This window comes from Gopherus flavomarginatus, chromosome 23 (genome assembly GCF_025201925.1).
Source record: "Gopherus flavomarginatus isolate rGopFla2 chromosome 23, rGopFla2.mat.asm, whole genome shotgun sequence".
Taxonomy (NCBI): Eukaryota; Metazoa; Chordata; order Testudines; family Testudinidae; genus Gopherus; species Gopherus flavomarginatus.
This window is the reverse complement of record NC_066639.1, coordinates 1,310,171-1,337,422: the sequence shown is the minus strand read 5'-3', so window position 1 is coordinate 1,337,422 and position 27,252 is coordinate 1,310,171. Positions and strand designations below refer to the sequence as shown.

The following is a 27,252-nucleotide window of genomic DNA, read 5'->3' as shown; positions in this document are numbered from 1 at the left end:
AGGAGCTTTCTGTGGGACGCTCTGGTCCTGTGGGTTCTGACTGCATGCAGATGTGGTCGCCCGATCTCGGAAAAAATATACTGAAATTGGAAAAATGCAACAAAAACGATGAGGGGTCTGAGACAGGTTCTGTACGAGGAGAGAGATGTAAGATTGGGACTTTTCAGCTTGAGAAAGACAATGAAGAGGGGATCACACAGAGGTCTGCGAAAGCATGACTGGTGTGGAGAAAGTAAATGAGGACGTGTTAGTTACTCCTTCTCATACCACAAGAACTAGGGGTCACCAATGAAATGAATAGGCAGCAAGTTTAGAAAGAAAAAAAAAGAATTATTTCCTCACACAACCTGTGGAACTCCTTGCCAGAGGATGTGGTGAAGACTATAACAGGTTCAAAAAAAGAATGAGATAAATTCATGGAGGACAGGTCCATCAGTGGCTACTAGCCAGGCTGGGCAGGGATGGTGTCTCTAGCCTCTGTTTGCCAGAAGCTGGGAATGGGCAACAGGGGATGGATCACTTGATGATTCCCTGATCTGTTTATCCCCTCTGGGGCACCTGGCACTGTCGGCTGCCGGCAGACAGGATGCTGGGCTAGATGGACAGTTTTGTCTGACCCAGTCTGGCTGCTCTTATGTTCGCAGCCACCTCCCATGGGATATTCCAGCAGCCAGGGGCCCCGGCACCGGGATTACGTGGAAAGGGAGGAGATGCAGACCAAAGAGTGGGCAGGTCCCAGCTGCTCAGACAGAGCCCAGGGCTCCGGCAGGGGACGAACGTGGGCTCTGAACACCAAAAGCCCTGAGCGCTTCCATGGGAGCAGCAACCGGGGGTGCCCGGCTCAGATGGGGGGATGGGGGGACATCCTCCACTTTCTGGTACATTCAGGAGGCCAGGGCATCAATTTAAGACTCTGCACCCCACCTCCCTTCACAGGACATCCACATATTTCAGTGGGACAACAAAGGGGAGACTCGGGCATCAAGCACACCCCCCTCCCGGGAACAAAGGAAGTCAGCGTCTACGTGGACACTCCAATAAGATTAACGGAGGCCGAGGGCCTTCACGCCCCTCTGAGCCGCTGTTTCAGGCTGTCTGCAGACTCAGGAAGGCGCCGCTGTCTCCCCGTGTCCATTGAGGAGGGTTTCTTTGCAACCAGGAGGGCTAGAAACTTACTTTAAAAAATATAAATGGAAAGCTGAGATTCTGCACACCCTGAACACGTGAGGTGGCCACGTGAACACGTCAGCCAGGCCCGGCCTGGCCCCTGGCCCACGTCTGACAGCCCTGGGGGGACCGTATTAGCTGTCCGAGAGGAGGCAGAATCCTAGGCTCGGAGCTGACGGGTCGCACGGCAGGGCCCACCGTTGAATTCAGCCCTACCGCACCACGAGGGGAGCGAGATGGAGCCCAGCACTCACCTGCCCCCACAGCTCCCGGCACCCTAGAGAGGGAGAGAAAGACGAGGCCGTCAGAGGACGTGTCCCAGGCTGAGGGAGCCTCCTGCTCTGCAGGGGAATCGCCAGGAGAGCCCCTGAGGTTTGGGGGAATTTCAGACACTCGGGTTCTTGTGCAGACAGCAGCGGCCGGGCCCGTCCCCACCAGCAGGGACAGTTGCGCTAAGCAGCCCCAGAAATCCCTGCTGGGAGGTTGCTGCAGAGGGAAAGTTTCTCCCCAGGCACTTTACGGGCAGAAAATGTTCCTCTGCCTTGGGAATCAAATTCCCCTCAGGGCTGAGAGCCCCACAAGCCCCCTGGCCGCAGTAACCCATTAACTCTGCCACAGAGTCGGGTTGTGACCTTGGGCAGGGCTCTGCCTCAGTTTCCCCATTTGTCCCAGAGCGATAATGCCCCTGACCCCACTCTGTAAAGTGCTTTGGGGTCTAGGGCTCAGAAGCGCCTATAGAAACCCTGCGTACGATCACTGCAATGACAGCCTGACCTGCAGGGGTTGGCTCAGCGGCTGCTGCCCCTTCTCTCCTCCCCTCTCGCTGAGCAGGGAAATCTCCCAGGACAGGCTGCAGCCGCCCTCATCCCTTCTCCGGACAATGGCTTTCTCCAGCTCCTCCAGCCGGGCCAGCAGCTGCTGCTCCTGCTCCTCCAGAAACCCTCGCAGCTCCCGCCACTCCCAGCCGATCTTCCGCCTCTCGGCTGCCACCTGCTCCTGCAGCCACAGGGCGAGGGCGGGTGGGCACCGGGGAGACCCGGAAAGGCACCTCCCGGCGGGTGCGGGATTTCCTCTCCACTGCGGGACCTCCTGTGCGGGGGGATGTGGGGTCATTCACCCCTGGAGGGGAGGGGGGATCAGGGCCAGGGTGAGCTGGACCTCGCTCATGGGGGGGGACTGTTCTCCCCAAAATCTCATCAACTTGCACCAAGCCAAATCCTCCATCTCTGCAGCCCCCAGTTCATCTCCTTCCACCCCATCCCCCTGGTCACTGGGACACCCAGCCAGCCCGTGGGCAGGGGCTCTGGGCTCATACAGCCGGACCCTCTCCTGCCCGGCAGCCCCCTGCCCCCTAAGGGAATCGCACCCCCCTCCGTGTCGGACCCTCTCCTGCCCAGCAGCCCCCTGCCCCCTAAGGGCATCGCCCCCCCGTGTTGGACCCTCTCCTGCCCAGCAGCCTCCTGCCCCCTAAGGGCATCGCGCCCCCCCGTGTCTGACCCTCTCCTGCCCGGCAGCCCCCTGCCCCTAAAGGCATCGCCCCCCCGTGTCGGACCCTCTCCTGCCCAGCAGCCTCCTGCCCCCTAAGGGCATCGCCCCCCCGTGTTGGACCCTCTCCTGCCCAGCAGCCCCCTGCCCCCTAAGGGAATCGCACCCCCCCCCCGTGTCGGACCCTCTCCTGCCCAGCAGCCTCCTGCCCCCTAAGACCATCGCGCCTCGGCCCCGTGTTGGACTGTCTCCCCCCCAGCAGCCCCCTGCCCCCTAAGGGCATTGCCACCCCTCCCATGTCAGACCCTCTCCTGCCAAGCAGCCTCCTGCCCCATAAGGGCATCACGCCACCCCCGTGTCGGACCCTCTCCTGCCCAGCAGCCTCCTGCCCCATAAGGGCATCGCATCCCCCATGTCAGACCCTCTCCCGCCCAGCAGCCCCCTGCCCCCTAAGAGCATCACCTCCCCCCCCGTGTCGGACCCTCTCCTGCCCAGCAGCCCCCTGCCCCCTAAGGGCATCACCCCCCCATGTCGGACCCTGTCCTGCCCGGCAGCCCCCTGCCCCCTAAGGGCATCACCCCCCCCGTGTCCGACCGTCTCCTGCCCAGCAGCCCCCTGCCCCCAAGGGCATCGCGTTGCCCCATGTCAGACCCTCTCCTGCCCAGCAGCCCCCTGCCCCCTAAGGGCATCACCTCCCCCGTCTCGGACCCTCTCCTGCCCAGCAGCCCCCTGCCCCCAAGGGCATCACCCCCCCATGTCGGACCCTCTCCTGCCCAGCAGCCCCCTGCCCCCAAGGGCATCACCCCCCCATGTCGGACCCTCTCCTGCCCAGCAGCCCCCTGCCCACAAGGGCATCACCCCACCGTGTCAGACCATCTCCTGCCCAGCAGCCCCCTGCCACCTAAGGGCATCGCGCCTGCCCCGTGTCAGACCCTCTCCTGCCCAGCAGCTCCCTGCCCCCTAAGGGCGTCGCGCCCTCCTCGTGTCGGACCCTCTCCTGCCCAGCAGCCCCCTGCTCCCAAGGGCATCACCCCCCCGTGTCGGACCGTTTCCTGCCCAGCAGTCCCCTGCCCCCTAAGGGCATTGCGCCTTCCCCATGTCAGACCCTCTCCTGCCCAGCAGCCCCCTGCCCCCTAAGGGCATCGCGCCCTCCTCGTGTTGGACCCTCTCCTGCCCAGCAGCTCCCTGCCCCCTAAGGGCATCGTGCCCCCCCCCGTGTCAGACCCTCTCCTGCCCAGCAGCTCCCTGATCCCTAAGGGCATCGTGCCCCCCCCCCATGTCAGACCCTCTCCTGCCCAGCAGCCTCCTTCCCCCTAAGGGCATCGCCCCCGTCGTGTCGGACCCTCTCCCACCTGGCAGCCCCCTGCCCGCTAAGGGCATCGCCACCCCTGTGTTGGATCCTCCCCTGTCCAACAGCCTCCTGCTCCCTAAGGGCATCGCGCCCCCCCATGTCCAACCCCTCCCACCCAGCAACCTCCTGCCCCCTAAGGGCATCGCGCCCCCCCATGTCCAACCCCTCCCACCTGGCAGCCCCCTGCCCCCTAAGGGCATCGTGCCCCCTCCTGTCAGACCCTCTCCTGCCCAGCAGCCCCCTGCCCCCTAAGGGAATCGCACCACCCCGTGTCCGACCCTCTCCTGCCCAGCAGCCCCCTGCCCCCTAAGGGAATCGCACCACCCCGTGTCCGACCCTCTCCTGCCCAGCAGCCCCCTGCCCCCTAAGGGCATCGCGCCCCCCCACGTCTGGCCGTGCCTCTCCCTGGGCTCCCGGGCGGTGGGTCCCTGGCTGAGGCCGGCAGGCTGGGCCCTGCATTCACCGGCACTCGGGGCTCTGGGACCCTCGGCAAACCTGAGGGGAGGGGGGCCCTGGGCACCTACCAGCAGCTCCTCGCTTCGCCGCTGCCCCTCGGCTTCGCCGGCTTCTCCCTGGGCTCGCAGGGGGGCCGGACGCTCTGCTGGGGGGGCCTGGAAGAAGCAGGGGAGGGGGTAACAAAGCGCTGCAAACCCCCCCCAGCTGCCAGATTTCAGCCACCCCCCCCCCCACCCCGCAGAGCCCCCGGGACCCAAGGAGACTTTCCCCCCAGGTCTAGTTCAGCCTCAGCCAGGACGATGTGGGAGCTGATGGCGAAAGAGGGGGGCAGGTTTTCCCAAGAAAACACAGAACCCCCTGGGGGAGGGACGGGGTGCAGCCCCCTGCCCCCCCAAACCCCCAGCTTTGGGTATCTGCTGACTCCATCCACATCCTAAGCAACCAATTTCAGACACTGCCCCCCCCCACAGACCCCAAGCGCCAGATGTGAACATGGAGCCCCCCAACTGAATATCCCCCAAACCCCTGCTCTGCCCCCCCACGGACACCCCCAAACTCCCTCTTCTCCCCCCCCACTGACACCACCCAACACCCCACTTGTCCCCCCAGTGACACCCAACACCTCCCTCTTCCCCCCCACTGACACCCCCAAAGTCTCAGCTCTGCCCCCCAGACACCTCCCAAACTCCCTGCTTCCCCCCAATCTCCCCGCTCTGCCCCCCCACTGACACTCGCCAACTCCTCGCTCTTCCCCCCCACTGATACCCGCAAACCCCCAGCCCTGCCCCTCACCGCCCCATGATCCCCCCCAGCCCCGCTCAGACCCCCCAGACCCGCAGGCTGCCCCCCTCCCCTCGCTCCCGGGCCCCGCCTGGGCTCCGAGCTCCGCAGCCGAGCCGCGCTCCGGGCTCCTCCCCGCGTGTCCGCCCCACACGTGTCCCCGCCCCACGCGCGTCCCCGGGCCCCACCGCGCTGCCCCGCGGGCTGCAGGGCTGGAACAGCCCCCGCGCTGCGCTCCCGGCCCCGGCCATGGCCCCGCTGCCGGCACAAAGGGGCGGGGGCCGGGCCAGGGGGGGCAGGAAGGGGCGGCTCCCCCCCCCCGGTCCTGGCCCTGCCCCTGCCCCCGCCCCCGGGCCCCACGCAGGGGGTTTGGGACACGCAGGGAGCCCAGCTCTGGTCTGGCCGGGAAACCCCGCCCCCCCTCCCCCCGCAGCCTGCAGGATCAGGCCGGGATGCAATGAAATTGGGGGGGGCTGCTTGCAGAAACTGGGGATGTCTGGGGGGGGAGAGGCAGGGAGAGGCTGCAGTGGGAGAGTAAAGTGGGGGAGCAATGGGAGGCTGTCTTGCCTCCGCTGACCCCACTCCAAATTTCAAGGCCCTTGTCCCGCAGAGGACCTGGCCATGGGGTGACCAGACCCCAAATGTGGAAATTCAGCACAGGGGGGTGGGGGGTAATAGGAGTCTATATAAGAAAAAGACCCCAAAATCGGGACAGTCCCTAGAAAATCAGGCCACCTGGTCTCCCTAGATGCCTCAGTTTTAACACGTGGGGGGGAGGAATGTTTGTTATTAGAAAGACTTGAGTCGTAAAGCAAAGTTTAGGGTGACCAGATGTCCTGATTTTATAGGGACCATCCCGATATCTGGGGCTTTTTCTTATAGAGACGTTTCTTACCCCTCACGCCCTGTCCTGATTTTTCACCCTTGCCATCTGGTCACCCTACCAAAGGCCTGAAAATGTTTCGCTCTCTCTCTCTACGCTCATTTGACGCAACCAACCTGAATACCCTTTGCCAACGCCAAGTTAAATTCAAGCCTGAAAACAGTTGCCTGGAAGTGTGGGGTTGACGTTTTATTTTTTTTCTACGTCCTTGCTCCAAGGCTCAAGCCGTGTCTACACCAGCACTTTTGTCGGTATAATTTAGCTCACTCAGGGGTGTGGAAACCCCCCCCCCACCCCTCTGCATGACGTAAGTTACACCTAGGGTGACCAGATGTCCCAATTCCATAGGGACTGTCCCGATTTTGGGGGCTTTTTCTTCTATAGGCTCCTATTACCCTCCCACCTCTGTCCCGATTTTTCACACTTGCTGTCTGGTCACCCTAGTTACACCAACCAAAGCGCTGGAGTAAACAGCAGCGTGTGTAGACATGGCTTTAGATGTCATTGATTACATCAGGAGTCAGCAGCCTTTCAGAAGCGGTGTGCCGAGCCTTCATTTATTCACTCTAATTTAAGGTTTCGCGTGCCGGTCATACATTTTAACCTTTTTAGAAGGTCTCTTTCTATAAGTCTGTACTATAGAGCTAAACTACCGTTGTATGTAAAGTAAACAAGTTTTTGTAAATGTTTAAGAGGCTTCATTTAAAATTAAATTAAAATGCAGAGCCCCCTGGACTGGTGGCCAGGACCTGGGCAATGTGAGTGCCACTGAAAATCAGCTCGCGTGCTGCCTTCGGTACATGCACCATAGGTTGCCTACCCCTGGATTAATTACATCTTGCTTGGAGGTTATTTTTACATTAGACCAGAGGTGGGCAACCTATGACGTGGCACAGGAGCGGATTTTCAGTGGCACTCACACTGCCTGGGTCCTGGGCACTCATCCGGGGGGCTCTGCATTTTAATTTAATTTTAAATGAAACTTCTTAATCATTTTAAAAACCTTATTTACTTTGCATACAACCATAGTTTAGTTCTATATTATAGCCTTATAGAAAGATACCTTCTAAAAGCGTTAAATTGTATTACTGGGCACGTAAAACCTTAAAGCAGAGTGAATAAATGAAGACTCAGCACAGCACGTCTGAAAGGAGGCCGAGCTTTGATTTTATTTGTCATGTCATGCGCTAGAAATCTAAACAGTAGGCCCCGGGGTGTGTTACTAAGACACAGCTTTGTGTGTGTTTGTGGAACAGGGACACTTGCATTGCGGGAGAGGTTTCTCTGGATTCTGGACCTTGACCAAGCAATCTGAACCTTGACCAAAAAATAATAATTGACTTCCTCTCGTCCTCTCCCCCCGCACCGCTTCTCCTTTTTTTCCATGGACGTTTAAATTTGCTTTCATGTCTGAGAACTACCCATCACTAGCTTTATTGCAAGGGGGTGGTTTCATGAACGAGAGAGACGTTTTCTTCTTTTTCACTATTACATTGCTATTGCAATCAGCACCTAGAATGGAAACTCCTCATGGGCAGTGTGCACCTTGGTGCTTTTCAATACAGTTTTTCAGAAAAGAGAGCTAATAAATACAACCCTGAACGCCCAGAGACCACTCAGTGGTAGCGAATTGTGGTCGAAACAAGGCAGATTTCACCGGTTAGCTAAGGTCCCATCTTGGCCTAAATTCCAGGGAACCAGGAGCTTGTCCGAAATCATTCACGAGCTTAAAATAGTTCAGCTGCTTTAGAAAACTGAAATTGCCCATTGGAAAAAAATCAAATAAACAGTGAGCTCCCTTTGGATGCTCTGGGATTGCATTTCACGGAACAAAACTGGCTTTGGAAAAATCGACAGGCCTATGTAAAACGCTCAGCGCTCTCTCGCTGAGAGAGGTATTGTCACTTGGCCACAAACTGGCTTTTGGAATCCATTGTCCGAAGCCAGAGTTGGTTCCAACCCAGATGAGCTGAAGAAACACGTTTTAAATGTTTCCTAATAAACGACATAAAAACGATTCACGCTTCGTTCCCGTTCAGCACAAGGTTTTCAGCCAACTGAATGTGTCTTGCTCACAGAAAAGCGAGGGGAGGAATAGGATGTTTGTTAGCCTGAAGCAAACAGCAATTAGCTGCAACCGTGTCAGATTTCAGCTCATTAGTTTGTAGCTGAAAAGAATCCGTGCAAACGGACCTGCTTAAAAAGGTTGTAAAATTCTCTTGTGATCTCCTCTCTGTCACCAGTGCAGGGCTCACATGCATGGCAGAGCAAAGAGAAACCTTCTGAACATGTCAGATTTGGAAAAAACCCACCCAGCAGAGTGGCGCAGCGGAAGCGTGCTGGGCCCATAACCCAGAGGTCGATGGATCGAAACCATCCTCTGCTAGTTACTATTTTTTTCCCCCACTTGTAGCCCTGGAAATAATTAATGCAGCTTTTACTTTATCCACCTAGGAAAGAGGAACCAAGTCTCTTGCATTTACTTTTTCACAGCCATTCAACGAAGGGAGAAAGCCACAGAGCAGCCCCTAGTCTAAGGAGACAGAAGCACTGGGACCTCAATCACATACAACAGCAGGACTGGAAGGGACCTCCAGCGCTCAGCTAGTCCAGTCCCCGGCACTGTGACAGGACTAAGTATTATCTCGACCTTCCCCAACAGGGGTTTGTCCAACCTGCTCTTAAAAATCCCCAGTGATGGAGATTCCACAACCTCCCTGGGCAATTTATTCCAGTGCGTAACCGCCCTGACAGTTAGGGAGTTTTTCCTAATGTCCAACCTAAACCTCCCTTGCTGCAAAGTGCTTCTTGTCCTATCCTCAGAGGTTAAAAAGAACCATTTTTCTCCGCCCTTCTTTTAACAACCTTCTATGTACTTGTATATTGCCATCATGTTCCCCCCCACCCGGCAGCCTTCTCTTCCCCAGACTAAACAAACCCAACCATGTTGGGTTATTTTCCCCCACCTGCCCTCACAAGTCATGTGTTCTACAGCTTTAACTATTTTTGTTGCTCTTCGCTGGCCCTTCTCCAGTTTCAGCATTACAATCAATATCTAGCATGGAAAAGCATCATTTCAAATCAACATTCACTCTTCCTCCCTTATCAGCGCTCTTTTCTTAAATTCGACCTATTAGCCTTAACTTTTGCAGCACGTGTGGGTAGGTCTTGTCCCACCCTGACCTCTGCGAAACCAAGAGTTGAGGATTGTCGTCAGTTTTACAATGTCTTAGACTTGTTATTTTCTCTATTTTTTGACAGGGGAAAATCCACGTAAAGAATGGACAGACCAGGGGTCGTCAACCTTTCAGAAGTGCTGTGCTGAGTCTTCATTTATTCACTGTAATTTAAGGTTTCGCGTGCCGGTCATACAGTTTAACATTTTCAAAAGGTCTCTTTCTATAAGTCTATAATATAGAACTAAACTATTGTTGTATGTAAAGTAAATAAGGTTTTTAAAATGTTTAAGAGACTTCATTTACAATTAAATTAAAATGCAGAGGCCCTCAAACCGGTGGCCAGGACTCGGGCAGTGTGAGTGCCACTGAAAATCACACGTGCCATGGGTTGCCTCCCCCGGGTTAGAATAACATGTTATACGCTGAACAATTACACTGTAGTACGTAAACGCACGTTTAGCCATTTTTAAATATGTGTCTCAGGTAAACGTTTGAGAACTTTAACTACACAGGCTGTTCACACGACAGCCTGGGAGAGTTGCAACGTCGGTAATGATTTTTAATGCAGCATTAAACCAGTGCAATGGCTATTCCTCGACTTATCTCCCATTTCCTCTTCCAAAAGAGTGAGTTTACGGAAGGAGGTATCAGTTCAACTCCCTTGCATAACAGGGCTGCTACCGTGAAAAGCTCTGTAACCATTCTGGTTAGTACGGCTCAGCCATTAGGACGTTCTCTTTTAGGCACAGATTTTTCCTTCAGGATGTATTTTCAGATTGAAGACTCTTAGCCCAAGCGATGGTTTTGGAACGGTTTCTCAAAATAAACAGGGTGGGTAGAATTAAATTGGTTTTGAGAGTTTTGGCGTCTTTCGTGGAGGTGGAGTCCTTATGTCGGTGGAACAGGCTGCTTCCTTCCCCGGAAGCGGCCTCCTGGAGTAGACACGGATGCAACCCTAGATGCTTTGACGAGTAGACCCGGCCTTAGATTGGGAAGAGCGGCCTTGTCCTGGGGGTCTGCGGACTACCCTGAAGGGGTCCACAAAATGTTGACGTTACCACGGCTTTCAACCTGTGGGGAGCTATGATTTCCTAAGGAGTCCGCCCTTCCCTTCAAAAACTCCTTTCAGGGTCCACAAATGAAAACTGACCCAGGCAAGGGGGATGCCTGGTGCCTTTAGGGACACGGCCCTGGGAGGCAGGGGGTTGAGATATCCAATCCTGCGAGTGGGGGAAACAGAAAAGGCCCCTTTGGCCCCCACCCAATTTCGACAACCGAGGCTCAGCCCATCAGGGGTAACTTTGATCCTGTCTGCTGGAGGTGTTGCCCTCTGCCACCTTCTCAACCGGGGCTGGTCTTAGGGGAAATGGAGCCCTGGGTAAACTTGTATTTTGATGCCCCGGTGGGCTCGGTGCCCCCCCATTGCCCCTGGCCCCTGCAGGTTCCCCACACCCCCATCTCCACTGCCTCCTCCAGTGTTTAATTTGTAGTGAAAGAGGTGTATTGCCACACTTACTTGGTGCTGCAATGTGTCCCCTCCTGTGCTCCTAAACCCTGTACCCCCCCATGCCCACATGACCTGGGGCTCGCTTCCCCGTCCGTCCCGTCCCCCCCACGTTCCTCCGCACCCCCATAGGGGTGAGCAAGAAGCCACCCAGTTGGGGAAACGACCTGGATGCACAGAGCGCTTGGTTTCGCCTCTTGTTTCCCTCCCTATAGCTCTCTAGGGGTGTGCACGGCATCTGTGCGTCAACCCCTCACCCTCCCACCCGTCCTTAAAAGGAAGGTTAATAAATACAACCCTGAACGCCCCAGGAACCACGCAGCGGTAGGGGATTGTGGTCGAAACACGGCAGATTTCACTGGTTAGCTAAGGTCCCATCTTGGCCTAACTTCCAGGGAGCCAGGATCCTGCCCTAAATCATTCGCAAGCTTAAAAATAGTTTGGCCGCTTTAGAAAACTGGAATTGCCCATTGGAAAAAAAATAATAAAATAAGCAGCCAGCTCCATTTGCCTGTCGGTTTAACAGACGCTCTGGGTTTGCATTTCACGGGCTTGGGAAAAATCGACAGGCCTCTGCGAAATGCTCGGCTCCCTCTCGCTGAGAGAGGTATTGAAACGTGGCCGCAAACCGGCTTTTGGAATCCGTTGTTGGAAGCCAGAGTTGGTTCTAACCCAGATGAGCTGAAGAAACACGTTTTAAACGTTTCCTAGTAAACGACGTAAAAACAATTCACAGTTTGTTCCCGTTAAGCACGAGGTTTTCTGCCAGCTGAATGTGTCTTGCCCACAGAAAAGCGAGGGGGGGAATCGGATGTTTTTTAGCCTGAAGCAAACAGCAATTGGTGCAATCGGATCAACTTTCAGTTCCTTAGTTTGTAGCTGAAAAGAATCCGTGCAAAATGACCTGCTTGAAAAGATTGTACAAGTGCCTTGTGATCTCCTCTCTGTCACCAGTGCACAGCTCACATGCATGGCAGAGCAGAGAGGAACCTTCTGAACACGTCAGATTTGGAAAAAATCCACCCAGCAGAGTGGCGCAGCGGAAGCGTGCTGGGCCCATAACCCAGAGGTCGATGGATCGAAACCATCCTCTGCTAGTTACTATTTTTTTCCCCCACTTGTAGCCCTGGAAATAATTAATGCGGCTTTTACTTTATCCACCTAGGAAAGAGGAACCAAGCCTCTTGTATTTACTTTTTTAATAGCGATTCAATGAAGGGAGAAAGCCACAGAGCGGCCCCTCCTCTAAGGAGACAGAAGCGCTGGGACCCCAATCACATACAACCGCAGGACTGGAAGGGACCTCCAGCGCTCAGCTAGTCCAGTCCCCGGCACTGTTATAGGACTAAGGGCTTGTCTACATTACAAAGTTGCAGCGCTGGTGAGGGGGTTACAGCGCTGCAACTTAGGAGGTGTACACATCTGCAGGGCATCACCAGCGCTGCAACTCCCTGTTTGCAGCGCTGGCCGTACTCCCGTTTTGTCTCGGGTGTAGAGGATCCAGCGCTGGTGATCAAGTGTAGACACTTACCAGCGCTTTTCTTGACCTCCGTGGAATAAGCAGGTATCCCAGCATACCTGAGGAAGCCTCTCCTTCAAGCAGGTCTCTTTCCCCTCGGTTTGCAGGGGGGTCCGGGGAACGCGAGAGCAAACCGCAGGGAAGCTGGTCTCCTTCCCCGGTTTGCTCTCGCATTCCCCGAACCCCCCGTGCAAGCAGGTCTCCTTCCCTGCGGTTTGCTCTCGCGTTCCCCGAACCCCTGTGCAAGCAGGTCTCCTTCCCTGCGGTTTGCAGGGGGGTTCGGGGAACGCGAGAGCAAACCGCGGGGAAGCTGGTCTCCTTCCCCGGTTTGCTCTCGCGTTCCCCGAACCCCCCTTGAAGCCGCCCAACAGCGCTGCAGTGTGGCCACATCTAACACCACTTGCAGCGCTGGTTGCTGTAAGTGTGGCCATTCTGCAGCGCTGGCCCTATACAGCTGTACTAATACAGCTGTAACAACCAGCGCTGCAAAATTGTAGATGTAGACATACCCTAAGTATTATCTAGACCTTCCCCGACAGGGGTTTGTCCAACCTGCTCTTAAAAATCCCCAGTGATGGAGATTCCACAACCCCCCTGGGCAATTTATTCCAGTGCGTAACTGCCATGATAGTTAGGGAGCTCTTCCTAATGTCCAACCTAAACCTCCCTTGCTGCAAAGTGCTTCTTGTCCTATCCTCAGAGGTTAAAAAGAACCATTTTTCTCCACCCTTCTTTCAACAACCTTCTATGTACTTGTATATTGCCATCATGTTCCCCCCCACCCGGCAGCCTTCTCTTCCCCAGACTAAACAAACCCAACGTTGTTGGGTTTTTTTCCCCCACCTGCCCTTACAAGTCATGTGTTCTACAGCTTTAACTATTTTTGTTGCTCTTCGCTGGCCCTTCTCCAGTTTCAGCATTACAATCAATATCTAGCATGGAAACGCATCATTTCAAATCAACATTCACTCTTCCTCCCTTATCAGCGCTCTTTTCTTAAACTCGACCTATTAGCCTTAACTTTTGCAGCACGTGTGGGTAGGTCTTGTCCCACCCTGACCTCTGCGAAACCAAGAGTTGAGGATTGTCGTCAGTTTTACAATGTCTTAGACTTGTTATTTTCTCTATTTTTTGACAGGGGAAAATCCACGTAAAGAATGGACAGACCAGGGGTCGTCAACCTTTCAGAGGTGCTGTGCTGAGTCTTCATTTATTCACTGTAATTTAAGGTTTCGCGTGCCGGTCATACAGTTTAACGTTTTCAGAAGGTCTCTTTCTATAAGTCTATAATATAGAACTAAACTATTGTTGTATGGAAAGTAAATAAGGTTTTTAAAATGTTTAAGAGACTTCATTTAAAATTAAATTAAAATGCAGAGCCCCCAGACCGGTGGCCAGGACTCGGGCAGTGTGAGTGCCACTGAAAATCACACGTGCCATGGGTTGCCTCCCCCGGGTTAGAATAACATATTATACATTGAACAATTACACTGTAGTACGTAAACGCATGTTTTCCCATTTTTAAATATGTGTCTCACGTAAACGTTTGAGAACTTTAACTACATGGGTTGTTCACACGACAGCCCGCGAGAGTTGCAACGTCGGTAACGATTTTTAATGCAGCATTAAACCAGTGCAATGGCTATTCCTCGAGTTATCTCCCGTTTCCTCTTCCAAAAGAGTGAGTTTACGGAAGGAGGTATCAGTTCAACTCCCTTGCGTAACAGGGCTGCTACCGTGAAATGCTCTGTAACCGTTCTGGTTTGTACGGCTCAGCCATTAGGACGTTCTCTTTTAGACACAGATTTTTCCTTCAAGATGTATTTTCGGATTGAAGACTCTTAGCCCAAGCGATGGTTTTGGTACGGTTTCTCAAAATAAACAGGGGGGGGTAGGATTAAATTGGTTTTGAGAGTTTTGGCGTCTTTCGTGGAGGTGGAGTCCTTATGTCGGTGGAACAGGCTGCTTCCTTCCCCGGAAGCGGCCTCCTGGAGTAGACACGGATGCAACCCTAGATGCTTTGACGAGTAGACCCGGCCTTAGATTGGGAAGAGCGGCCTTGTCCTGGGGGTCTGCGGACTACCCTGAAGGGGTCCACGAAATGTTGTCGTTACCATGGCTTTCAACCTGTGAGGAGCTATGATTTCCAAAGGGGTCCGCCCTTCCCTTCAAAAACTCCTTTCAGGGTCCACAAATGAAAACTGGCCCAGGCAAGGGGGATGCCTGGTGCCTTTAGGGACACGGCCCTGGGAGGCAGGGGGTTGAGATGTCCAATCCTGCGAGTGGAGGAAACAGAAAAGGCCCCTTTGGCCCCCACCCAATTTCGGCAACCGAGGCTCAGCCCATCAGGGGTAACTTTGATCCCGTCTGCCCAAGGTGTTGCCCTCTGCCACCTTCTCAACCGGGGCTGGTCTTAGGGGAAATGGAGCCCTGGGCAAACTTGTATTTTGATGCCCTAGCGGGCTCGGTGCCCCCCCATTGCCCCTGGCCCCTGCAGGCTCCCCACACCCCCATCTCCACTGCCTCCCCCAGTGTTTAATTTGTAGTGAAAGAGCTGTATTGCCACACTTACTTGATGCTGCAATGTGTCCCCCCTGTGCTCCTAAACCCTGCACCCCCCCATGCCCACATGACCTGGGGCTCGCTTCCCCGTCCGTTCCGTCCCCCCCACGTTCCTCCGCACCCCCATAGGGGTGAGCAAGAAGCCACCCAGTTGGGGAAAGTGACCTGGATGCCCAGAGCGCTTGGTTTCGCCTCTTGTTTCACCCTCCCCATAGCTCTCTAGGGGTGTGCGCGGCATCTGTGCGTCAACCCCTCACCCTCCCACCCGTCCTTAAAAGGGAGGATAATAAATACAACCCTGAATGCCCCAGGGACCACGCAGCAGTAGGGGATTGTGGTCGAAACACGGCAGATTTCACTGGTTAGCTAAGGTCCCATCTTGGCCTAACTTCCAGGGAGCCAGGATCCTGCCCTAAATCATTCGCAAGCTTAAAAATAGTTTGGCCGCTTTAGAAAACTGGAATTGCCCATTGGAAAAAAAATAATAAAATAAGCAGCCAGCTCCATTTGCCTGTTGGTTTAACAGACGCTCTGGGTTTGCATTTCACGGGCTTGGGAAAAATCGACAGGCCTCTGCGAAATGCTCGGCTCCCTCTCGCTGAGAGAGGTATTGAAACGTGGCCACAAACCGGCTTTTGGAATCCGTTGTCGGAAGCCAGAGTTGGTTCTAACCCAGATGAGCTGAAGAAACACGTTTTAAACGTTTCCTAGTAAACGACGTAAAAACAATTCACAGTTTGTTCCCGTTAAGCACGAGGTTTTCTGCCAGCTGAATGTGTCTTGCCCACAGAAAAGCGAGGGGGGGGACAGGATGTTTTTGCCGGATTGTTTAGCTAAAGCAAACAGCAACTAGCTGCAATCGGATCAGATTTCAGTTCCTTAGTTTGTAGCTGAAAACAATCCATGCAAAATGACCTGCTTGAAAAGATTGTACAAGTCCCTTGTGATCTCCTCTCTGTCACCAGTGCACAGCTCACATGCATGGCAGAGCAAAGAGACACCTTCTGAACATGTCAGATTTGAAAAAACCCACCCAGCAGAGTGGCGCAGCGGAAGCGTGCTGGGCCCATAACCCAGAGGTCGATGGATCGAAACCATCCTCTGCTAGTTGCCATTTTTTTCCCCCACTTGTAGCCCTGGAAATAATTAATGCGGCTTTTACTTTATCCACCTAGGAAAGAGGAACCAAGTCTCTTGCATTTACTTTTTCACAGCAATTCAACGAAGAGATAATGCGAGGATGTGCGAGGACTCTAGTCACGTACAACCACAGGCCTGGAAGGGACCTTGAGGAAAATGGCAGCCAGTGGGGCCCCCCCGGCACCCCAAAAACCTCCAGTCCACTGGTGGACCCCCTGATCAATCCCTCCCCCTCCCTCCCAGCGCCTCCCACCCACTGCAATCAGCTGTTTTGCAGGATGCAGAAGTGCTGGGGTGGGGGGAAGGGGGCAGAATTGGGTTGGAAGAGGTGTGGGGGGGTGGCCTGGAGCAGGGGTGGGAGGAGGTGGCATGGGAGTGGGGGCTTGGGGGAAGGGCCGGCCTGGGGGCAGAGCAGGAAGAGGTGGGGGCTGTGGGAGTGGGGTGGGGTTGGGGCGGGGAGAGGTGGGACAGAGTGGGAGTGTGAAGAGGTGGGGGAAGGGGCTGGGGGGGCAGAGAAGGATTGGGGACTGGGGGAACGGTAGGGGCGAGACCTGGAGTGGAGCAGAGGTGGGAAGAGGGGGTGGATGGGGGTAAGAGCTTGGGGGAAGGAGTGGGGGTGGGTTTGGGGCAGAGCAGGGGTGGGAAGGGGTGGGGGTTTGGGGGGTGGGGTGGGCCTGGCAGCAGAGCAGGGGTGGGGGCTTCGGGGACAGGGGTGGGGGTTTGGGAGAAGGGGTCGGGGTGGACCGGGGGCAGGAAGAGGCGAGAGGGGGCTGGGGGCAGAGCAGGGGTGGGATGAGGTGGGGGGCAGAGCAGGGGTGGGGGGTTGGGAGAAGGGGTCGGGGTGGACCGGGGGCAGGAAGAGGCGAGAGGGGGCTGGGGGCAGAGCAGGGGTGGGATGAGGTGGGGGGCAGAGCAGGGGTGGGGGGTTGGGAGAAGGGGTTGGGCCAGACCGGGGCGGAGGTGGGGGATGGGGGTGAGAACTTGGGGGAAGGAGTGGGGTCAGGGCTTGGGTGGGGTGGGCCTGAGGGCAGAGGAGGGGTGGGAAGAGGTGGTGGGGGAGCGGGTTTGGGGGCAGGAGGGGTGGGCCTGGGGGCAGGGGTGTCAAGAGGCTGCACAGGGGTGGGGGGTTGGGTCTGTGTAGCCCCCCCCGTGCGCTGCTGTCCCGGCCCACGCCAGGCCACCCCACCCCGTGTGGACGCTCCGGCGCCGGGCGGACACGTGCGCCAGCCAGGCCACGGGACCGGGTTTGCGGCTCGGCCTGTGTGGACCAAACCCCGGGGTGGCAGAGATCGCGCCGGAGCTCAGGGCAGCCCGGTCTCCTGCAGCGGAGCCCGCCCCTGCCCGGGCTGGGGGGGCAGCACCCCGGGGGGGCAGCCGCAGCTCGGGGGGGCCCTGCCCAGCTCCGCCCCCGCCGGAACCAGGCTGATGTGCCCCTCCCCAGCCAGCGCCGCAGCTGCGGGACATGATTTGCAGGGCACAGGAAGGGGCTGGAGTAGCTGGGAGCGCGGGGGGGGGGGGCAGTAGGAAGGAGTGGGGGGGGGGGTTGCAGGCACAAGAAGGGGCTGGAGGAGCGCGGGGGGGCAGGAGCCGGGAGAACAAAGAACCGAGAGCATCAGCCACTGGGCTAGTCTGTGCTGGGGGGGCGTCATTAACCCCTCCCTGCCCGGCGGGGGGTGGATTTCTCCACCTGGGACCAGCCCCCCCGGGCTCTGCCCGCATCCGCTCCTGAGCCAGGTAATGAACAGAGACCGTGGGAACGTGCTGAGGGGAAGTGACTCTCTGCCCCAGGGGACCTGGGGGCATTAAATCTCCCAGCCCCCCCCACCCGGAATCTGCCCCCTTGCTGCTAATGCACTGTGGGGCAGGGCTGCCCGGGGGGGGCAAGTGGGGCAATTTGCCCCGAGCCTCACAGGGGCCCCCATGATAATTTAGTTTTTATAATATTGCAACTTTTTTTTATGGAAGGGGCCCCCAAAATTGCCTTGCCCCCGGCGCCCTGAATCCTCTGGGCGGCCCTGCTGTGGGGGGCAGGACCGGAGCTGGTGCCCAGGGCTGGATCTGCTCCTGGTGGGGGGACAGAGCCCGCCCCCAGTTTCTCAAATGTGTTGCCTTTGTCCCCTCCACCTTCTCGATATGCAGCTCATAGACTTGGGTTAGCTGGGAGACCCAGTAATCGCCTTCTCATTTGGGGTAGCTTTTGGCTGGCTCTGAGGTGGAGACAAGGGGGCGATTCCCTGCCAGCAACACGGCGTGGGAGGGCCAAAGGAGGGGACGGGGAGAACAGGGGTCCCCCACGTGCCCAGCCCCAGGGGACCCACTCACAGCTGCTGTATCCTCACCGGCCCCAAACAACTCCCCCCTTGCCTCCCTCCCGCTGCCAGCCACCATCTGCTGCCCCACGTAACCCTTCCTGCGCCAAACCTGCTTGCCCTCTTAAAGCTGCTTTGCAAAGGGCACCTTGCTGCCCATGGGGAAGGGAGTGAGGGATCCGGGACCCGGTTATTGAACATTCATCTTAAAATCCGTTCCCACGGGCCCACTTTCCCCTCCACTCTTTCTTTAATGTGGCTATAAAATCCCCTCCCATCTCGGGGGTTTTTCCCTCCGTGTCATCAGCATTTGATCAAAATACAGGACCATTTGGGACCTGGTTTGTCTGCGCGTCTCGCAGAGCGCTCTGAAATGCCCTAAAAACGTGCCTTTGTTTCTCTTTGGGATGCTGACACTTTCCCGTCGCTAACTATAAAATGCGAACATCAAATCTCAGCTTTCCCCGTCACATTCTTTAATATGGACCTAAACAGGACGACGCATCTTCTGGAGATGTGCCCACCCCCCCTCACATCCAGCGGCTGGCAGTGGAATCTGTATGGGGGGGGGGCTCTCCACGGACTCTGCCGGGGTCTCTAAACCACTGTAGGAGACTAGTGGGTTTGTGAGGACTATGAAGACGCTGGGGGAGACAAGGGGCCCCCTCTTCCTCCCCTACATCTGAGCTCCGCAGGGTGGGGGTGGGACTCTTGAGTGGGATCCACCCAGAGTTTCCATTTGATGGGGTCCTGTCCCCATGAATGGTGGGGCTGTGACTGGGGCAGCAGGTCCTGAGTGTTGGACTCTTGCTATTCCAGGGGCCGGTGACCTTCGAGGCGGTGGCTGTGTATTTCACCAGGGACTTGTATTTCAGAGAACCCTCTACAGAGCCGTCATGCAGGAGAACTGCGAGAATGTGACCTCGCTGGGTAAGGATCCCCGTCCCCTCGGTTCTTAGACAGGGAAATGACTAGTTAAGGTTCACGTCACCCCCGCACCACCACCTTAACTCTGCCCTGTTTCAGCAACGTGGCAGTGACGTGCACGCTAACGCTGTGCCTCCCCCCCCCAGCTATAGAGCGCACTGGGAACACGTGCGGTACAGCACGACTGGCTAACGTCTTCCCTTTGCTAAGGCAAAACTTGGGATCAGGTCCAGTGGAGCGAATAGAAACTTCCTACCCCTGGCCTGCACTCGCGGCACTGAATCTGCTGCACGCAGTCCAGAACAGACTTGCAACGTGTTACTAAGCCCGTCACCCTCAGGATTCCTTCTGAGTCAAGGCCTCCACTTACCACCTCTTCCCTGGTAGTTTGTTAACCTTTACGCTACCCTTCCTGAACTCTTCTGGGTGGCTATTGCCAGCTGCACTGCTCGTGGATGGGAGGGCAGAGTTAAGGTTGTGTGGCGTACTTTTCCTCTCCTGGTTTTCAGAGGTTTTGGTGCAGCCACGCTGGAAGGAGACAGACCCCAGTTGTCGGCGGGCAGGATCAAACCGGGGAACCTCTGGAGCTCAGGGCATGAGCTGAAAGCCAACTGGCCATTAAGCAAACGCCTTAAGCTCTCTCTTGAAGTGGTGTCGCTGCCGGGCCGGAAAACCACACCCAGAAGGCGTGTGGGTTACGGTACAACTCGGCAACCTCAACTCTGCATTAATGCACGGCCACCCAGAGGATTCAGGGGGCCTAGGGTCTTCGGCGGCTGGGGGCCCCTGCTTCGGCGGTAATTCAGCAGCAGGGGGTCCTTCCGCTCCGGGAACTGCTGCCGAAGTGCCCCGAAGACCCACGGTGGGGACCACCCACTGCCGAATTACCGCTGAAGACCCCGCACTTCGGCAGCAGGGGGTCCTTCCACCTCAGCCACTGAAGACCAGGAGCGGAAGAGGCTCTGGGGGCCCGGGCCCCTCAAGAGTTTTCCGGGGCCCCTGGAGCGAGTGAAGGACCCCACTCCAGGAGCCCTGAAAAACTCTTGTGGGGGCCCCTGTGGGGTACAGGGCAAATTGCCCCCCTCCCCCCTCCCCCGGGCGGCCTTGCATTAATGCAGCTATGGGCATTTCGGTTTTTAATGGACTTTTCTGCTCCTGTTAAGTGTGTCTATGCAAGAGATCTGCCGGCATACCCGCCTCGGTTAGGGGCGTGGGTCTGCATGTGGGTTTTTGAGAACACTGAAATATGGCTTTTCATCTGGAAAGTTCGATATTAGGGCAAAACTTCCAGAAGAAATTTCTGCCTATCACCTGTTTTCTGGAAGTTGGTCTGGTGCGGCTCCAACTCAACAGCCTACACCCTGGAGCAAACCGATCTTTGCGATTGCCGGGAACCTCTGGCTATTAAGAGAGCCTTAATCTCACTGCAACCTCTGGCTATTAAGAGAGCCTTAATCTCGCTGCATTTCATGTTCTTTTGATGTCCTCAGGTTTCCTTGGCAATCTGAAATTGCAAACTATACAGTTATAATCTCTTTCCCAAAGAGGCGGTGAGTGCCCTGGACTATCTGAGATAAATGCTAAGCGACTGCGATCGGTCGGGACGATTTCAACCTTTGTTTCAGCCTACGGTCTGCACAGAAAATATTATCCGAGCAAAGAGATTTTGTAAAAAGCTGCATTTGGGCCAGTCTGTATTTCAGCAGCACCTTGATCAGATAACCCCAAATCTGGCCCACCAACCCTTCTCCACACTCCCCTGGTGCGCAGTGAATTTGAAGACAATCCGAGTAAGCATGTGGATTTTAGAGTAGTTAGAATATTTGGCTTTTAAACAGAAAGTAATGCTGAATGTAACCATGGCCAGGCAGAATTAGATTTTTATTTTTATACTTTGGATAAGATCAATGTTTATTTTTAAGCTTTTTTCCCCCCAGTTTTTATCAATTTAATGTTTCGCGGTTGCTCAAAGTGGTGGGTTTTAAGCATATTTTTTTCAGTTTTTATTGTAAGAACAGCCTTACCGGTCAGACCAATGGTCCATCTAGCCCAGTATCCTCTCTTCCGACTGTGGCCTGTGTCAGAGCTCGAGAGGGAAGATACAGGACAGGTGGAGTGATCGACACGTCTTCCCCTCCTGGCTTCTGGCAGTCAGAAGTTTAGGATTGCCTCTAGCATGGGGTTGTATCCCCTGCCCATCCTGGCTAGTAGCCATTGATGGACCCGTCCTCCATCAACTTATCTAGTTCTTTTTTAAGCCAAGTATATTTTTGGCCAACATATCCCACGAGAATAAGCTCCAGAGCAGGGGGGGAAAAAATACTTTTGTTTGTATTAAACCTGCTACCTATTAATTTCATCAGGTGACCTCTGCTTTTGGTACTGCAGGACAGCAAAAATAACACTTATGGACTCATAGAACTGGAAGGGACCTCGAGAGGTCATCTAGTCCCGTCCTCTGCACTCGTGGCAGGACTTGGTATTATCTAGACCATCCCTGAGAGGTTTTTGTCCAGCCTGCTCTTAAAAGTCTCCAATGATGGAACTTCTCTGTTCACCTTCTCCGCACCATTCATGGTTGCAAAGACCCCTCTCATATCGTCCTTTAGTCACTTCTCTTTTTAAGGGTATGTGTGATGTTTCATACTGTAGCGTAGACTCTTACAACACTGATGGAGAGGTGGTATCGTAGTTGAAAGAATTCTTCCATAGACCCAGCAATATTTAGGTTCAGCTTCATTAAATTGCCCAGGGTGTGACATTTTCACAGGCTTCAGCGACATCATTGAGCCTGCCTAAATTTGCATAGACCAGCCCTAAATCGACCAGCTCAGATAAATATATTTTAATCTCTCCTCCTGCGGAAGCCGTTCCATACCCCTCATTGTTTTTTGTGGCCCTTTTCTGAATCTTTTCCAAGTCCGATAGATCTTTTTTGAGGTGGGGCGACCACATCTGCACGCAGTATTCAAGATGTGGACGTCCCATGGATTTGTAGAGAGGCAACATGACATTTTCTGTCTTATTATCGATCCCTTTCTTAATGATTCCCAACATTCTGAGTTTTTTTTTTCACTGCCGCTGCACGTTGAGTGGATATTTTCAGAGAATTATCCACCGTGACGCCAAGATCCATCTCTTGAGTGGAAACAACTAATTTAGACCCTGTCATTTTATATGTATAGCTGGGATTCATTTTTTCAATTTTTTTTTTCAATTTTTTGCCCTTACCAGGTTTGAATTTCATCTGCCAATTTCGTTGCCCAGTCACCCAGTTTGGTGAGATCCCTTTGTAACTCTTCGCTGTCTGCTTTGGACTTAACGCTTAAGGTTTTAGGGTGGTTTTTTGGCCGCCTCATTGTTTCCCCATTTTTCCAGATCATTTATGAACATGTCGAACAGTTCTGGTCCCAGTGCAGATCCTCGGGGAACCCTGCCATTTAACTCTCTCCATTCTGAAAACTATTTATTCCTACCCCTTGATTTTCTGCCTTTTAACCAGTCACTAATCCATGCGAGGACCTTCCCTCTTATCCCATGGCTACTTACTTTGCTTAAGAGCCTTTGGTGAGGGACCTTGTCAAAGTCTTTTTGAAAGTCCGAGTACACTATATCCGCTGGGTAACCCTTGTCCACATGCTTGTTGACACCCGCAAAGAGTTCTAATAGATTGGTGAGGCGTGGCTTTCCTTTCCAGATTCCAGGATCGCTTCTGGAATACTTTTTAAAAATCGGTGTGACATTAGTAAGCATGCGAGTCGGTCACGGAAGGCCGTGACTTCTGCAGCAGTTTGGGTGGGTGAGAGGGGGAGGAGGGTTGAAGGGGCACTTACCTTGGGGTTGGGGGCTCTCTGGCTCCCACGGCACTGCAGCTTCTAGGTGGCGAAGGGACCGGGGGTTGTTCTTTCACAGTTGCTAATAAACCGAAATCCCTCCTCCCTCCACCGTTGTCTCATTCACACATGGAGCGTTTTCAGTTCTGCTCTCTTACCAGCCCTGCGCATGGGACAGGAACCATATCTGAGAATAGTGGCATGGAGGTCCTGGACTTTAAATGATTTTAAAAGGTTACCTAGGGAGGTGGTGGTATCTTCCTTAGAGTTTATTAAGGTTGGACTAGATGACCTCCTGAGGTCCCTTCCAACCCTGATATTTTATGATTCTAAGGTCAGGCTTGACAAAGCCCTGGCTGGGATGATTTAGTTGGGGATTGGTCCTGCTTTGAGCAGGGGGTTGGACTAGACACCTCCTGAGGTCCCTTCCAACTCTGATAGTCTATGATTCAAATTTTCACCATTTCAGGAAATTATGCGGGGGAGGGGAGAGGCCAAACAATTATTTTATGACCACAGATGTCGATACTGGAAAAAGTGAAGGCTTCATAGCTGTTAAAACACAAATACCAAGTAAATAGCCTTACATCAAACCCTAATAAGTTCTCATGCAGCATTTTTTCGTAGTTTGCCCAGCTGGAAATATCGATCATTTATCGATAGAAATAATCTTTCATCAGGATGTGAATGTCCGGTGCAATCACTGTTCGTCAGTATGTACCATTACAAATCTGATCTTTCCAAGCCCAACTATCACCAATCTGCCCATCTGCTAGTGCTTGGAGGCTGTGGCAGTCAGGGGGGACCATCTGCTGATAGGAGACCGTGTGGGGTTCCTCTCCAGGAGTCCTTGGGAGAAGGGACGGCAGGAAGCAGTAGGAGGGAAGACGATGATGGGGAGCTGGTGCTCATGGGGTGCCACTAACGGGGAGAGGTCTTAAGCACCAAGGGCTCTTAAGCAAAGGAAGCTGTCATGGGATAAGAGGGAAGGTCTTCTCATGGATCAGTATCTTGTTAAAAGATAGGACACAAAGGGTAGGAATAAATGGTCAGTTTTCAGAATGGAGAGAGGTAACTAGTGGTGTCCCTCAGGGGTCTGTACTGGGCCCAGTCCTATTCAACATATTCATAAATGATCTGGATAAAGGATGAACAGTGAGGTGACAACATGATACAAAACTACTCCAGATAGTTACGTCCCAGACAGACTGCGAAGAGCTACAACAGGATCTTCCAAAATTGGGTGACTAGGCACCAAAATGGCAGATAAAATTCAGTGTTGATAAATGCAAAGTAACGCACATTGGAAACCATAATCCCAACTATACGTATGAAATGATGGGTTCTAAATTAGCTGTTACCACTCAAGAAAGAGATCTTGGAGTCATCATGGCTAGTTCTCTGAAAACATCCACTCAACGTGCAGCGGCAGCCAAAAAAGCAAACAGGATGTTGGGAATCATTAAGAAAGGGATAGATAATAAGACAGAAAATATATTGCCTCTGTATTAATCCATGGTACGCCCATATCTTGAATACGGCGTACAGATGTGGTCGCCCCATCTCAGAAAAGATCTATTGGAATTGGAAAAGGTTCAGAAAAGGGCAACAAAAATGATTCGGGATCTGGAACGGCTGCTGTATGAGGAGAGCCTAATAAACCTGGGACTTTTCAGCTTGGAAAAGAGGCGACTAAGGGGGGTGCGTGCTAGAGGTCTGTAAAATCATGACTGTTGTGGAGAAAGTCAATAAGGAAGTGCTATTTCCTCTTTCTCATAACACAAAAACTAGGGGTCAGCCAATGAAATGACTAGGCAGCAGGTTTAAAACAAACAAAAGGAAGTATTTCTTCACACAATGCACAGCCAACCTGTGGAACTCCTTGCCAGAGGATGTTGTGAAAGCCAAGACTATAACAGGGTTAAAAAAAGACCATGATAAATTCATGGAGGACAGGTCCATCAGCGGCTATTAGCCAGGCTGGCAGGGATGGTGTCTCTAGCCTCTGTTTGTCAGAAGCTGGGAATGGGCGATAGGGGATGGATCACTAGATGATTCCCTGTTCTGTTCATTCCCTCTGGGGCACCTGGCATTGGCCATGGCTGGAAGGCAGGACACTGGGCTCGATGGACTCAGTATGGCCGTTCTTATGAGAGCTGAGAGCAGTGAGAGGAAGGGAAGAGCTGTGTGGAAGAACAGGACTTAGAGGGAATCGAGGAGGGTTGGTTGAGGAAGAGGAGGGAGGAGGAAGGGAGTCAGGGAGGTGAGCTCCTGGGGACAGGTAGGGGGGTTGGCTGCCGTTGAGGAAGATGGGGAACAGAGGGTGGAGAGCCCAGCAGCGGGGTGGGAGGATTGGGCAGGAGATCTGGGTTACCCGGGAGCGGGGAGGGAAGGTTTCAGGGAGTCAGAGATTTGGAGCAGTCCCCTGAGGTCTCTAATGACCTCTCCCTCAGCAAAGCTCAGAGCCAGCACTTCCTCCTCCTCCTCGACTTCTCAGCTGCTTTTGACACCCCGTGATCGTGCCTTTCATTTTGAAATCTTGTCTTCCCTTGTCCTCTCCTGGTTCCCCTCCTACCTGTCTAATCACTTCCTCGGCGTGTCCTTCAGAGGATCCTCCACACCCCCACTCCAAATTTCCGTGGGGATTCCCCAGGGCTTCGCCCCCATCCCCCTCTCTTCCTCCTTTGCACCTGCTGTCTGAGTGATCTCCATCCGCGCGCACGCATTCGGCTACCATCTCCGCACGGGTGACTCACAGATCTGCCGCTTCTGGTCCAGAGCCAACAAAAACCTCAGCTTGTCTCTGACCTCTCCTCGTGGATCTCTCGCCATCAGCTCAAGACCAACCGTGAAAATTCCCCCACAAGCCATCCCATCACCTCCTTTCTCTGTCGCTTTCAGACACCACCACCGTCTCGCTTGTCTCCCAGGCCTGTAAGCCCAACCGCATCTTTGACGCAAACCTCTCACTAGGTCTTCATATCCAGGCCGCGTCTACATCTTGTGTTTTATTTCTGCATCATGTCCTCAAGATCTGGCCTCTCCTGTCCATTCGCACAGCTAAAAACTCTTGTCCAAGCTCACGTCATCTCCTCTCTGAAGTACCGTCATGCCTTTTTTCTCTGGCCTTGGCAAATGCAAACTTGCCCAGCTTCGAATTCACTCAGAAGTAGACATCCACAGAGCTACCTCGTTATTCTCAGACATGACCTCTGAAAGGTCCTGACTGGGGCACCCGAGTCCTGTTATAAAGATAACAGGTGATCAATTATTCTCCATGTCCACTGAGGTCAGACCGAAGTAATTGGCTTCATCTGCAGCAACTAGGATTTAGTACGGATATGAGAAAAAATTTCTCGCTTGGGACAAAGGTTACGAACCGCCTGGGCTTTCAATCTGCTGCTTGTGTCCACGAAACTTGTCGCTCATGGGGTGTGAAAAAAAAAAAACACCCCGTCCCTGAGCGACAGACATTTGGCTGGCATAAGTGGGAGGCGCTGGTTTTATTATGCCAGGAGGAGAGCTCTCGCCTGTCGGCGTAACACGGCTACACGAGCGGTCTCATGGCGGTCCAGCTGGGCCTCTGTACGCTCGTAAGCATAGATGTGACGAAGTGGGAATGTTCTTAATGGTTTCTCTGAATACAGTGTGGGTGCCTCGGTTTCCCCTGTGCAGTTCTTAGGTATCTAGGTGGGGGGAGAAGGGGGTGTGATTGGTGCAGAGCCTGAGAGGGCCAGTGTGATGGGTCTGCACAGAGAATGGCCACACCCTGTCTCCTGGAAACTGATGGCCTGAGCCCTCCCCTGCAAGGTGCCAACTGAAGGGGTTGGAGAACAAAGAGATCAGGGGCCTCCTGGCCCGGAAAGGGGACAAAGGCCAGAGAGGAGGGGCTGGAGAGTTCCAGTTTGGCGCTGGCTGGGAAAATGGAGGGGGGCTCAGACAGGTCTCTGGCCTCCCTGCCCCCCAAGATGGACCTGACTGAGGGGTCCTATTCTCTGTACCTACAAGCTCTGGGTTGGACTGGGCTCCTGTCGACTAATAAACCTTCTGTGTCACCGGCTGGCTGAGAGTCCCGGGGAATCGCAGAAAGGGGGGTTGCTGGCTCTGACTCCCCCACACTCTGTGACAGTGGACACAGCCTAAGTTGAGGGGGCTTT

At 54.2% G+C, this 27,252-nt stretch overlaps 1 protein-coding gene, 3 non-coding genes and 1 pseudogene across 12 annotated transcripts in view; 4 read left to right on the top strand and 1 right to left on the bottom strand.

Annotated features, from left to right (window-relative positions):
• LOC127039338 (zinc finger protein 383-like) overlaps positions 1–5,492 on the bottom strand; it is a 29,421-nt pseudogene extending 23,929 nt beyond the window's left edge.
• LOC127039335 (zinc finger protein 501-like) overlaps positions 1–27,252 on the top strand; it is a 102,959-nt gene that overhangs the window by 55,150 nt on the left and 20,557 nt on the right. For 4 of the 9 annotated variants that reach the window (XM_050932765.1, XM_050932764.1, XM_050932767.1 and 1 more), the window contains exon 3: positions 19,155–19,265. The exons of 1 other annotated variant lie outside the window; for it this stretch is intronic. In XM_050932765.1, coding sequence (XP_050788722.1) covers positions 19,155–19,265 — 111 coding nt within the window. Of the gene's footprint in view, positions 1–19,154; positions 19,266–20,807; positions 21,053–27,252 lie in introns of those variants that run through there. 4 more of the 9 variants (XM_050932771.1, XM_050932770.1, XM_050932772.1 and 1 more) reach the window with 1 other exon arrangement.
• On the top strand, positions 8,437–8,508 carry TRNAM-CAU (transfer RNA methionine (anticodon CAU)). The gene has a single exon. It is a non-coding gene; the product is annotated as a tRNA-Met (tRNA).
• Positions 11,831–11,902, top strand: TRNAM-CAU (transfer RNA methionine (anticodon CAU)). Its single transcript has one exon. It is a non-coding gene; the product is annotated as a tRNA-Met (tRNA).
• Positions 15,922–15,993, top strand: TRNAM-CAU (transfer RNA methionine (anticodon CAU)). The gene has a single exon. It is a non-coding gene; the product is annotated as a tRNA-Met (tRNA).